At 41.2% G+C, this 14646-nt stretch overlaps 1 protein-coding gene across 1 annotated transcript; it reads right to left on the bottom strand.

The window, feature by feature from the left end:
- Positions 1 to 1827: 1827 nt before the first annotated feature.
- On the bottom strand, positions 1828 to 13934 carry LOC124144988 (ATPase family AAA domain-containing protein 3-like). The gene is made up of 15 exons (XM_046514616.2): positions 13680 to 13934; positions 12747 to 12823; positions 12162 to 12323; positions 11700 to 11769; positions 11270 to 11435; positions 10631 to 10700; positions 9474 to 9629; positions 9066 to 9122; positions 7408 to 7533; positions 6145 to 6269; positions 5456 to 5507; positions 5186 to 5256; positions 4419 to 4586; positions 3006 to 3114; positions 1828 to 2118 (listed from the first exon to the last, which is right to left on the bottom strand). Exons 1-15 carry the CDS (start codon positions 13888 to 13890, stop codon positions 1927 to 1929), a joined length of 1812 nt encoding a protein of 603 aa, XP_046370572.2. The 5' UTR covers positions 13891 to 13934; the 3' UTR covers positions 1828 to 1926.
- Between the last annotated feature and the right edge of the window lie 712 nt (positions 13935 to 14646).

Genomic DNA, 14646 nt, shown 5'->3' with positions numbered 1-14646 from the left:
CCTGGTGGAAGCGTTAGTTTTTGTGAAGCAGTTGTCCACTTGAACTGAGATTCTAATCAGACACTATTTCTCGGCTAACTCAACAATTCGAAGGGACTGACCATTAAACATTCACAATGAGTGAGTGAGTGAGTCTGGTTTAACGCCGCTTTTAACAGTATTCCAGTCATATCACGGCGTGTCAGCTTAATGTGGGAGGCAAGCACGAAGTGATGCAGGTCTCAGACATTTACCACTTCAGTGAAACCCACGAGCACGGGTATGGTGCTGACAAACCTAGGAACATAATCGTGGCGAACCGGGATTCGAACCCACAATCATAGGTTTCAGGCGTGCCCAAGGGACGCAACTCTGCACAGCAATCACACCTTAGACGACTGGGCCACCCATGCCCCCACATTCACAATGACAATCAAATAATGTTTGGTGTAAACTATTCACAACCCGCGGCAAAATATTCATAATTCTTTTTTCCAGAAGCTTGTTGAACAAACTAAATCATTTATGTCCTTTACAAATGCAGGCTTCCCCAACTTCCCAAGAATACTTAATACATAAGCCCCCCTTTATGGCACAAACTATAATTTCACACATTGATACCCATTAATATCTATTTCGAATTTATTTGTTTTCTTTGTGAATACCTCTATCCAATGTATTTTTTCAGCTAGTAACTCATGTATGGACATCTTCACAGTTAAATCTCTCCATTAGAGCTCTGTATGGCACATTTTTACATGTATATGTATATGACCAGATAACATGCATGACACAAGACTGGCCTTGTGATGGCAATATCTCAACTGACTGAAATAGTGAGTGAGTTAGGTTTAACCCTGCTTTGAACAATATCCAGATATATCACCTTGTGTCAGCTTAATGTGGAGTGAAAATGATGTAGGTCTGCGCTGCGATCCCCAAGGTTGGTTGGTTGCTTGCTTGGTTTGTTGTTTAACGCCGCACTCAGCAATATTACAGCTATATGACGGCGGTCTGTAAATAATGGAGTCTGGACCAGACAATCCAGTGATTAATATCATGAGCATCGATCCACACAATTGGGATACGATGACATGCTTCAACCAAGTCAGTGAGCCTGACAGCCCGATCCCGTTAGTTGCCTCTTACAACAAGCATAGTCGCCTTTTACGGCAAGCATGGGTTACTGAAGTCCTATTCTACCCGGATCTTCACGGGAAAGACCCAACTGACTGAAATGAAGACATCTCAGGGGGACAAAGGCTAATCTATAACTTCATCTCAACAATGAAGAAAATTCAGAACTGAAAAATCTTTGTTTGAAGATTGTCAAGAATTCTCATAAAAATGAACATGTTCTCTTGAATCGTTATTAACCTGTGACTATCCATACGCACTTGTTAACATGTCACCATGTCGTGAGGGGACGTATTTCCGAGATACATTTGTGAGTGTTCAAAATGGTTTTACACTGATTTTACTTTTTAGCAATATTCCAGCAAGATCACAGTGGGAGGACACCAGAAATGGGCTTCTCACATTTTGAGACTGTGCGACATCAAACCCGGGTCTTCTGAGTACAAGCAAACCCTTTGTAACCACCACTTGGCCACCTGTGTTCTAATCAGGTGCAAAAGCTGCGCAAACACTGATCTAACTTTATCCACACATACATCTGATCTCAACAATACCAAAGGTCCTGTTTTCATCTTCCCTTCTCGCAAACATACCAACACTGTGAATGGTATCAATCAATCTGGCAACAAGTCTGGCAACAAGTCGTGTAGGAAACATCAGCTCTGATTACATTCCTGGTCTCCATTATAAGAAACCAAATTGCTTATTGTATTTACACTGCATCATAGAATGCCTTGCTCATTCTACATGCACTCCTCATGTACTCCTACACAAGTCTATGTAATTGCTGAACCTAACAAGCCACAGTTATCAAGAGGGCTTTGGCGTGGGCGCGTTAAACGATGCAGCATCTTTTGCCGACTTGAAAGCAGTGGGTTGGGACATCTTTTCTTGTTCCTGCCTCCAGAATATCTTCTTCTGGTGCTGCTTCACTGCATCCTGCACGATGGAGTCGATCATCTTCTGGGTCAGCATCCCGTCCTCCGAGGAGTACGCTTGGGCCTAGAGAACAAGGTGACAGCACTTTTTGAAGTTCACCAAACTCAACAGGAAACCACAGAAATTCAGAGCACCTTATTATCAGGAGTGTTGCTTAAAGTTACGTCACTACTTGGGTCGTATACTCCCAAGGGAGATGAGAATGAAAATCGAGTGCTCACTGATCCATTGACCGGGGTAATAATAGTGTAGTGATTTGAGCATCCACTTGGTGAATGGAATCTGGTGCAATATAAATGCACTTATTATTATTATTATTATTATTATTACTCCAGCTGTATCATGGCAACCTGCAATGATCTGGACAAGCATGAAGTCATAAGCAAGTTCCCATGTTTCATTCTCAGCACCCTGAGGAGTATACAACCCAAGCTGCCTGAAGAAGGTTAACAGATTCATTACCATCTCATAGTACCGGGTACCCATTCACTTCTGAGTGAACAGGGGCATGTTTTGAACAGAGCCATTTGCTTAAGAAGACACCACATGTGCTTCATGTGGGGCAGGACCGAAGCCCAAGAAGCTTTCTGGAGCCAAGCTGCCAAACACGGTCACTCATCCAAGTACTCTTCATGACCAACCTTGCTTAAACTTCACCTGATGTGACCTGTGCACTGCACACAGGACCACATGCCTCCACACATTCTCTGACGTCACAAAGCCTGACCACTAGATAACCCCTTGCCACAAAGACAGGGGTCCTCGTTCCCTATTCTAACCCAGGTCATCCATAGAGTTCAATAACAAAAGTAGTGTGTTGAAGTATCTTTGGACATTATCTTGTAGTACTTTACTAGCATCATGGCCTATCAGCATATTCTTGGACAAAAGCCTAAATCAAACTCCGTGGTGAAAGGAATGGACCCCGATGTGGCAGAACCAGAACTCACCTGCCACGCTACTCCCAGCTTGGCGATTTCACGGCCAGACAGACCCTCCGTCATGGCAGCAATCTGAGTACACTTGACTCCATAGTCGAACTGGTCCACCTTCATACGCCTGAGTGAGTGCAAAACAAGTTCAGTTAGCTTTCACTCACAACATGATTCACAGTAAAGTCACAACATGAAAAAGTATACTATAGCAGAAATATAATAGTGAGTGTGTGTGAGTGAGTTGGGTTTAACGTCGCTTTTAACAGTATTCCAGTTATATCGCGGTGTGTCAGCTTAATGTGGGAGGAAAGCCCGAAGTGATGCAGGTCTCAGACGTTTACCACTTCGGTGAAACCCACGAGCACGGGTATGGTGCTGACAAACCTAGAAACATAATCGGGGCAAACCGGGATTTGAACCCACAATCATAGGTTTCTGGCATGCCCAAGGGACGCAACTCTGCACAGCGAATCGCGGCGCCTTTAATGACTGGGTCACCCGTGCCCCCTCTGAAATATAAAAGAAAAATAATTCTCCCCTAGAACTTCCATATTAATGAAAAACCAGTCCTCTCAAGAGCAGATATTTTTTTTCTTAATTCCCCTTTTCATGGACCCAAATACAATTCTAGTCATCGCCCTGGGCCCCCTTCCACAAAGTGATTATAGTGCTATGACTGTCACAACTCTATCATAAAATTTGGGAGCTACGATTGCTTTATGCTTCAGGCCAAATTGCAGAACAGACCCCAGGCCTGTGCTTATTCTGAAAAGTCATCCTCAGGCCAAATTGCAGAAAAAAGGAAAATTCCAACCATTCAAAACTCACTTCATTTGTCTTCTAACTGTAATGTAACTATATATATCAACTCAACAGTAAGGATTGCCTCAGTTATAAACAGAAAGTTTCACAACAACATCTAGGCTCAGACTGTCAATGGATGACATTAGTGAATTTGGTTCAGCGCTGCTTTGAACATTATTTCATTGATACCATGGCACGTCGGTTTCTTCTCACAAAAAGGTCTGAAGACATTTGCTATTTCGTGAAACCCAAGTGCACAGGTATGGTTCTGACAAACCTAGAAAGATAATCGGGGGAAATCGGATTCCAACCCATGATCATCTGTTTCTGGAACAACTGAGAAGTGCAACTCTGCAGAGATATTACAACAGAGGCTCATATGACTATGCCACCCCTGCTCCCTGCTCTAAAGAACACAGAGGCGCTCGGGTAGCCTAGTAGTTAAAGCGTTCGCTCGTCACGCCGAAGACCCGGGTTCGATTCCCGAAATGGGTACAATGTGTGAAGCCCATTTCTGGTGTCCCCCGTTGTGATATTGCTGGAATATTGCTAAAAGCGGCATAAAACCAAACTCACTCACTCACTCTAAACAACACAAACGAAGCTGCTGATAGACTAACAGACCTTTTCTTCTCGGCTGCGGGCTGCAGGACGTACAGACCAAAGTAGTGTCTGACCATCCTCTCTCTCTCCTCCAGACTTGGGACGTCGAACTCCACCATCTCATCCAGTCGATCGTTGATGGCCCAGTCAAACTGCTCGGGCTGGTTACTCGCCAACACCAGCATGAATCTGACAACGGAAAAAGATGGTGAGCGATCTGGATTATCACAATGTGAAGAAGTTCGTAGAACAAGATTCTGTATGACCATGGAACATATTCCTGTTTCCATGGCATAGATCAGTGTTGGAAGTTTTTTAAGCCCTCTTTTAATAATGGCTAGTAATATCCACACGAATTATAGCTACAGTGATGATGTCAATCCTGCTGGGGTAGCCGTTGGTGAGGAAAGACACTGTATTATTTGTTTGTTGAAAAGTGATGCAGGTCTCAGTTGTTTACCACTTTGGTGAAACCCACCGAGAATCATACTCAGGGTGAACTGGGATTTGAAGCCACTTTCATAGGTTTCTGGCATACCTAAGTGACGCAACTGTTTGTTTGTTTGTTTGTTTGTATACGCCACACTCAGCTATATTCCAGCTATATTACAGTGGTCTGTAAATCATCGAATCTGGACTGGACAATCCAGTGATTTACATTAGCCTCGATCCAGGCAATTGGGATACGGTGACATGCAGTCAACCATGTCAGCGAGTCACCCAATCCCGTGTTTTCATTGAAACATTGCTAACGTGACGTTGAAAATAAACTGCCCCAGTTCACTCACTTCTTGGATTGTTCTCCAGTTCTGTAGAGAAACGCGTTCAACGTCGCTCTCATGTCTTCACTGATCATTTCCTGAAAAGAGGAAAGAAGGAAATGTAAAAAAAAATAATGAATTGTTGTTTTCGCTTGCATTGCAACACAATGCTGGGTAGCAATCCCAGTTCTCAATGCGGTTATTTAAAATTATTCTTGTTTGTTGAGAATATGTTTCTCAGATAAATTTCAACAGCTATTATTAAAGTCATTAGTGTCAGATTTGACTATTAATTACCGTGCTTCTCTTCCTCAAGAATGCATCTGCTTCATCAACAAACAGCAGCACTCTGGAATACCAGTAACAAAGTTTAATGTTTGAAATGTGTTTTATATCTATCCATACTTTCAAACCAAACACCCATTAGTACAACATGAAAATACCCTGATACAAAAGTATTCTTAAAATAATATCTTAAGCCTAAAATTATTTATCATCTTTATAACAAATTAATGCTTATTTATAACTTACATCCAGTCAATTGTCTACTTGATCCATTTTTGTTCAAATGAATTTTGTGAATTTTTGTGTTCCACCACTACTTAACAAATGCTCCCTCTCTTAACTTGGGTTTTACAGCACTTGTCGCACAATGTCAGTAATATCAACACTCGAGACACAAAGAATGAGTTTCACACATAGAACTGTAAACTGATGATCTGGGTTGACAAGTTCATTCTGTTAGCTAACAGTAGCAATGCCACACTAAATTGACTGATCCCACAATCATCTGCAAGACAGCTGCAAAACTTAATTTTTCCACCATAATATCAAAATATTCTCATTTCTGCTATCCTTCAACAGACAGGCAAACCCTATCATAAAATGACTGGTCCGATTAATTAATACTGGCATTTGTTGCGTAGACCCTCACTTTTGTCAAACAGTAGTTGTAAGGCCAGCAATACCATGATGTCTGTACTTACCCTCGCCGACTCGTCTGTGCCCAGTCGAACACTTTGTGCATGGCTGTGACTCCCTCCTTACCCATGGGTGCAACGTCGCCGCCCGTCATGATGGCGTAGTCCATCCCAGAGTGCTGGGCTAAACTCTGAAAGTAGCACAAAGTGCCTGATAAGAATCCGACTACAGTTCACAGCAATAGGGGAGCACGGGTGGCCCAGTTGTCTATGGTGCCGCGATTCGCTATGCAGAGTTGCGTCCCTTAGGCACGCCAGAAAACTATGATTGTGGGTTCGAATCCCGGTTCACCCCGATAATGTTTCTAGGTTTGTCAGCACCATGCCCGTGCTCGTGGGTTTCACTGAAGTGGTAAACATCTGAGACCTGCATCACTTTGGGCTTTCCTCCCACATTAAACTGACACACCGTGATATAACTGGAATAATGTTAAAAGCGGCGTAAAACCCAACTCACTCACAGCAATAAAAGCATAAAAGCTGTTTTGGGCCAGGTTCTGGGTCAGATTGCAGATGTGATTCAAATGATTCAAAACACACTTTGCAACAAAGGTAGGCCAGTGGCATCCAATAACTGGCTGGCAGTCAGGGATTGGCATTAGAGTGACAGGGTTCACTCAAGGAATTTTCTGACTTTGGCCCTTTACGGAAAATTTCAAATATTCCAGAGGAACACTCACACACACAATTGCCACACAGTATAAAGTTAAACTGCCCCATTGTATTTAAAAAATGTGGGCCTTTTTTCAAACATTGGGGCTAAAAGCACAACGCCCCACCCCAGAATTATCCCAGGAGTGACAAATACAAGGGTCGATATGCTTGTTGCAGCTTTAGAAGCTGACCATTTGATATTCAGGGGGTTCAGGGTGGGCATCATAAAAGAAATATAATTTGGTCCTGTTTTTAAGAAATGTTCTGTGCCGCCATATGAGAATCTAATCAGTAGGTCACAGTCCTTGTTTTTGCCCCTTAATGCCGAGCGCCAGACAGGGAAACAACAAGTACCATCTTTTAGCGTCTTTTGGTATGACGCGGCCGGGGATTGAACCCCGGACCTTCCGCTCTCCGGGCGGACGCTCTACCACTAGAACACGGAGGTGGTCTGAGAAAAAGTGAACATGACATGTTGGAACATGACAGCTGTTTACATGAGGAAAGAGGAAGGATGTTCCCAGTCAGTATTTACAGTATTCAACATTTAAGACAGCATTCCTGTGGCCAACAAATCCCCATCATGTTGGCCAGCCTAAAATCAACTTAATGTACCTTAGCAAACATGGTCTTTCCTGTTCCTGGTGGGCCGTACATGAGAATGTTCCGGTAGTAACCCTTATTCTTCTTGGTGTGGTTGGTGGCAATAGCAACATCTCGTAGTCTCTCCTCCAGGGAGGGCTGTCAGACACAAAACATCACAATAGTAATTAAACTAGCAACAAGGTATTATTTGCACCAAGACTGAAGGAGTTTGAACAGCATTTCAGTCATTTCTAGCAGTGTTCAAGTCTCAAACGACAGGTGGGCTAACTGGCCTTAATTTTGACAAGCTTAAATATGTGACAGTGTATTTGTCAGACGTTTGATTCTGCAAAAGAATCAATAACGTATATTCAAATTGCAAATCATGCATTAAATGTTATGAAGGGAGGTAACTCTGATCTCACAAGCTCTATTTGTTTAGGATACTAGTTTGATTTTGTAATTTAGTTAGTCTAAATTGATCCATAACAGAAACGGGAGAACTTTTTTAATTTTGATCAAAATAAAAAATCTCTGCTAAACTTCAGGAGACAGTTGGGCTTGGGATATTTGAGGACATTTCAGAACATTTAGCCTCACTAAAATTTTGCTCGATGACAACAGCGGCTATTTGACAGCATGTCATCTTAATGTGGGGGCTCACAGTAAGCTGTGGAGATACACTCTTTGGTGAACCCATTTTCACAAGAATGTGGATAACAAATCAAAGAACAAAAATCTGAACAATTTATGGTTCGAACTGAAGAGCAGCGGATGCTAGCATTGGTTAAAGCAGTGTTCAAAATCATTTCACTGTGTGCATGTGTGGCTGCTCGTACTAATCTGAATTTATGCCAGCCCAGAGCAAATAGAATCTTTTAACATCTTATGGTTTGACGCTACCAGGAACCACAGACCTTCCAGTCTCCGGGCAGATGCTCTACATCACAGAGGCAGTGTGGTTCTGGCATGGCAAAGGGAGGCAACTCTATGCAGCGAAATCCATTTTATACTGAATCTGAATACGTAATGCTTCCTGATCCACTACTCACAACAAAGACCCTTTATCAGGTGGAAGTGAGTGAATGTTTATTACCTCTTGTCCAGATAAACTAAAGGCTGATATCATGAGCAAATCTACACCATCACAGCACGACACCATTCACAATATCCGATAGGCAGACCACTGTGACATCATGACCATGACATCACAATCAAATGACATCACTTATATCTTGGCCACTGTAGCCGGATAGCTCTACCATTTAACACTCAAGACAATGGTTATTACTGTTTACAAACTGATAAATAGAATATTTAAAAAATATCAACACTCGTTTTTAAAATCCTCAGCAAGCCTGTGTTGACAGATGTGATGCAATAGGCACTCGGATGAGATTCTCTCTGTACTTTATGACCAGTAAGGAGTGCTGTCCAGCTTCTCTGCTATGGAATTCCTACCAGTATGGCTCATACACAGAGTTCCATGGACACACAAATATTGCCATGCCTAAAGGCCAAATAAAAACTGCAACTAACGGTACTGTAAAATCAGCAATGATTGCCAGATATTTTCATGTGTGATCTTTGTCACTAACAGTGTGTATCATTGGAAGAAAGTTGGGGAACAGCTGGGTAATCGGAACCACATCACTTTCTTAATCAGGAAGGCAAAGTGCTGGACATACCCTAAGAATGATTCCTTGTAGTGCATCCTGAGGTTTCTTTTGAAGTTTCTGTACAGTCTGCAACATAAAACATCCAGAATGTCATTGTTATCAACAGAGAGTATTGAATGAAAATTTTCAAACATAATTGTCATAATCCTACTGTCACTCACTTTATGTGTGCCATCATGTTAGACTTCACTCTTACTGGGTGGGTGGTTGAGTGCGTGGCTGCGTGCATGAGTGAGAGTTTTAACTCAGCTTTATTCCAGTTATATCATGGCATGTCATTTTGGAGTAAAGCACGATTGGTTGGTTGGTTTGTTTGTTGTTTAATGCCGCACTCAGCAATATTCCAGCTATATGACGGCGGTATGTAAATAATCGAGTCTGGACTAGACAATCCAGTGATTCTGCTATTGCTCTTACCTTTACTGGATGTTTGAGAGCCTCGAGCGCTGTGAACCGTGAGGTCTCTCGAACTAGCGATGGCTTCCCCAACCGAGACTCTACATATTTGGCAGCGACACCTGTACCATATTTAGCAGCGTACACGCCGATGGCCACCAATGTCAGGCCGGCAGCCTGGGAACAGAATTAGAGTGACAGTTGTACAAGGGCTGGTCTGTGTGTTGCAGCTTTAGGGGACGATTATTTGATATTCTGGGGGGTGGAGTACTGAGAATTAAAAACAAATAATGATTTTGGTCCCACTTAAAGAAGAAATAATGTCATGAAATTAAAAAGACATGTTTGGCTCCTCTTTCAAGACCGTTGACTGAAAAACTCTCTCCGACGAAATGCATTAGAATATGACACAAATGGTCCCATGAGACATGAAGCATAAGTCCATTGGATATTCACTATCACAATTCTTCTTTTTTTGCTGTTCTTCAATGCCGCATTCAGCAAAATTCCAGCTAAATGATGGCAGCCTGTAAATAAAGGAGTCTGGACCTGATAATCCAGTGATTGATATTGTGAACAATGATCCATGCCATTGGGGTATGTTGACACGCAATTAACCCTATCACTGAGCCGGACCTCCCAATCCATTTGATCGCCTCTTTCAACCAGCAAAGGTTACTGGTGACGAAAACAATTATTCAGCAAAAGCAAATGTATATATCATCATCATTTAAGACCTACCTCTTCGTGGGGAATCCGGTGAAAACTATCATTTATACTTATCCTGACTCATACTTATTGCTTATCTCTCTCTCTTCCGAATAGGTAGTGGAAACGTCCTGTGCTGTTCCCAAAGAACAGAGAAAACAGCTCACCCAAACGCACCCTCACTCTGCGCATGCGCACCGGAACCATGTGACCAAGCCCATTAACTCATCACTCTCTCTTTTTCGCGCCATCTTGGCAGCTGGAAATTTTTTCTGTGCATCGTAATCCAAGATTTCCTTAAAAATTAGGTGATCAGGCTCAGTGATTTTGTTGATTGCATGTCCTTGTATCCAAATGGCATGGATTGATGCTCATGTTGTCAATAACTGGATTGCTCCAGACGGGATTATTTACAGATCAGCATTAACGACGAACTAAAGTCCTACTTGGCTTTCCACGAACAGACTTACTGTGGCAGACACCTTGTCCCAGTCGGATATGAATGCTTGGAACCCAGTCCCCAACACCGATCCTGCGGTTCTGGAAACAGAAGTGTGGCAGTGTTGTACACAAACTCTGCGTGTTCAAAATATCTGTTATTTATGTGTTTTATTTGTTGTGTGACACCTCAATCAGCAATATTTCAGCTTTCTGATGGTGGTCTGTAAATAATCAATTCTGGACCTGACAATCCAGTGATTGATATAACGAGCATCGATCCACGCAACTGGGGTACGATGACATACAAATCAACACCCTAACACATGTTCAAAGCGCTACATTAATACCATGGTCAATGCATTAGTATGTGTTCAATTTAAATCTCAGCTCCCTGGGGAGTATACATCCCAAGCTGCCTGTTAGACACGAGGTTACAATCTCATCCTACTACGTCCCCATTCACCGCTGAGAGAAATGAGGCATATTTCAAACCGTCCCTTGCCATAGGCGACACCACATGTACAACATGTGCTTCAGTGTGGGGCAGGACCGAAGCCCTAGAAACTCTCACGAGATAAGCTGCCAAACATTATTCTGCAACCAACGTTGCTTTACTTCTCCTGACCTGTGACCTGTGACCCGTGTCCACAGGACCAGGTGCTACTCACTTGATTGACTCTAATACTGTCTGTCTTTGCTCTTGAGCCTTCAGCTTGATTTGGTCTCGGATAATATCCTGATTCTCCCGGTCTATCTTTGCCTTTCCGCGAAGCTCAGCTTCTATTCTCTTCATCTCATTCTTGTAGCGCAAATCAGCCTCGTATTCAAGAGTTGCTGGAAATATATTTTTGGTTTATTGAATGCCACACTCAGACATATTCCAGCTATATGACGTTTGCCTGTAGATAGTAGAGTCTGGCCCAGAGAATCAAGTGAACAACAATCCACACCATCAGAGTACGATGACACCGTCAACCAAATCACTAAACTTAACCACCTTATCCACCCCACGCAATGACTAAGTCGCCTTTCGACCAGCTGAGGACCGATTCGAATTCGGAATGATGATTATGATCATGATAATGATGATGACCTTACCTTTTCTCATCTCTTCCTGTTTTTGTACAGATTCTTCTTGCCTCCGTAATGTCTCTTCCTGAGTTCTTGCCTAAAAAGCAAATTCAAGTTCTTTAGCATTCTAATTGTGTTATCAATTTAACTGTATTAAAACAACAATACTTAAACACACACTTGTTCTATTATTAGTTGAAAGGACAATCCTAATGATTTGAATAATCAAAATAAATGCGTTTTGTTGCTTAAAGCTGCACCTTGTAAATTATCAAGTCTGGACCAGACAATACAGTGATTGACATTGTGAGCAACGATCCACACCATCAACCAAGTCCCGGTGCATAATGTCGCCTCCTACGACAAGCACGGTTTGCTAAGGAGCAATTCTAACCTGGAATCAACACGGGGGCAGCCCACAAATGATGACGGGGACCTATTCTTCCCCAGAATCCCATATTAAGACAAGGTTAAACAAGCCACATTCACCTGTTGTGCTAGCTGCTCCTCGTAACGTTTTCTGGCCAACTGGTCCTGGTACTGAGCCCTCTGTTGATGTTGTTTTGTCTCCTCAGCCAATGTTTTTCGCTTCTCATCTTGTGCAACTCGTATTTGTTCCAATTTCATCTGTTCAAGTTGGCCTTCATATTCCTACAAAACAAAAGCATCAAGCTTCACCGAAAAAAAACAAAAATACGAAATTTTAAAGGTCAATACTTCATTCAGTTGGTAACAAAATGGTTTAAATGATTCAACATTTATTTAAGAGTAACCATTTACATCATGATTTCAAGACAAATATCAACACAAACAGATTCCTCATTTTCAGATATTTCAAGCATCAAGCATGAAGACAAACAATCAGTTCTTGCATCCTTATGATCTGGACATGACTATCAGGAAATCCTGTCAAGAACAATTCAGTAATTCTTTTCAAATTTCTGGCTCTTTATAAATACTAACCAAACAAATAGTACTAGTAGAGAATGGACGAGTCAAAAATATTCTTACGTTAAAATAGCTGGTATACAAAAAACAATTAATGTACAATAATTGTGCAGAAGAAATAAATACCTTTATTTTCTTTTGATGTTCAAATTGAGTGGTGATTTCTTGTTGTTTTGTGAGTTCCAAAGCTTCTTTGGAAAACTCTGAAAAAATTCATATTTCGGTGATGCAAACTTATTTCATTTAATTATCATGCTTATTGTGTCATGTCTCCAGGTATTTTTTGTAACCATTGAGTATTTACTCATGTTATCATGCACATTGTGTATGTTGATCTTGACAGTTTTCTTTGGGTATTCAAAATATTTATTACTCCCTTGGAGAGTCTATTGGGTACATAAAAGCCAAAGAGAATCTCTTTTTCCAAAAACATAAAATTTGCAACCATTTATGGGTTGCCCCAAGTGTGTCACATGTTGCATGCATAGTAATACAACTAACACAGAGCTTTTGTGCATCATTCACTGCAGTAGACAGAGGTCACTCACTGCATTCAACAAGTAGATATTTATCTGTTCTGAAATGTCTTCACTGGGTTATAACACAGTGTTGTTATTCTTAGGGATTTTGACAATTTTCCTGCATATTTGTACTCGGGCAACTCAAAATTAATTGGTAATGGTGATTTATTTTACCTCATCAGCAAAAAACACTGATTATCTGGACCGCTGATCAACATATATGAAATTATAATACAAAATATAAGGTGATTTCAAATAACGATTTCCTTCATCATGTTAATAATAACAAATAATGTTAATGGACACTGCATATATACTGGTGTTAACATCCATTAAATGGAACTCAATAAATTCGAATGATGAAACATCTTAAACTGTTGGTAAAGGTCACATAGTTTGACTTTCATAAGCATTCAAAGCACATTAATTTACCAAATGGACTCAAAATGTTAAGTGACACAACTAATTAAAAAAAATATGATATTAATCGGCTGACATTTATTGTGGAGCAAGTATATAAACAAAATGGTATTCGTACTAGATGTTTCGAGATCTTTTGCAGCTTTCGCAGCCCTCTCCAATGCTGCAGAATCAAACCGGTATGCATCCATTTTAGAAAGTCCCTTTCCCCCATCGCCACCCTTGGAACCTGATCCCTTGTCGTCACTTCCCGGGGGTGGGGGCGGAGGGGGTGCAGGGTACTGAGGAGGGTTCCCCTGCCCGGTGTTGATTCCAAACAACCATGACATGCTTGTCTGCTAGATTTTTCACGTGGTTCCGTAATACATGCGCATTGGAGGTCAACGATACATTCGAAAACCTGCATCGGTAATTTAGCGATTTCGGAGTTTGTTCTGGGCAGGATCTATATTACGTTTTTTTCGGTATACTTTATGCCATATACTTAAGATCATGCAGATTTGTGTAATAATAACTACAAATTATAGAAATGGGCAAAGGCATAAGCAAATGTGATTATTTTCTAATTTATCATATAGATTTTTATGAATAAATATACACAACTCATTTCATTTTCTTGAAAGAATTGGAGTGTACTGCAGGGTGTTTAGGTGGGCTGGAGATGATATGTTTTCAATCAGAATTTAAACACATTCTGCGTACATTTTTTGTGTTATTCCCAAAAACTGTGGAGACATGTATGATTATTTTCACTCCCTATTAAACCAGTTTGAAAGAAAAATTAATCAGAGGTGCAATAATTATTTTTTTGACCCGATGCATATTAAACAACATCTATTATCTAAGCTACCCTGGGCAGTCTTGACAATATACATGTGATTTCTTGCATACACACGCAGAAGAGTGTCCACTATCACTGTCCATGTCATCATAATCATCATTAATTTGTAATGATCGATAAATGTATCATCCTCGTTTCTCCAGTGTGTGTGGTTTGTTTTTTTTATCTCATAGTCATAATACCAGATAATTACGCAGAACGATTTTATGATGTATCTGGTAATGATGTTTTCGAGTTTTTCAAA

This window comes from Haliotis rufescens, unplaced genomic scaffold (genome assembly GCF_023055435.1).
Source record: "Haliotis rufescens isolate VD_foot unplaced genomic scaffold, xgHalRufe1.0.p SCAF_55, whole genome shotgun sequence".
Lineage (NCBI taxonomy): Eukaryota > Metazoa > Mollusca > Gastropoda > Lepetellida > Haliotidae > Haliotis > Haliotis rufescens.
Note: the sequence above shows the minus strand (reverse complement) of the source record. Positions and strands in the feature narration are given on the sequence as shown.

Coding starts and splice junctions, on each gene's coding strand:
- LOC124144988 (XM_046514616.2), bottom strand. CDS start 13,890: ATGTCATGGTTGTTTGGAATCAACACCGGGCAGGGGAACCCTCCTCAG. Junction 9,123..9,473: donor CTCTCAAACATCCAGTAAAG/GTAAGAGCAATA, acceptor TTTATGTTGCAG/ACTGTACAGAAACTTCAAAA. Junction 3,115..4,418: donor CCCGCAGCCGAGAAGAAAAG/GTCTGTTAGTCT, acceptor GCACTCACTCAG/GCGTATGAAGGTGGACCAGT.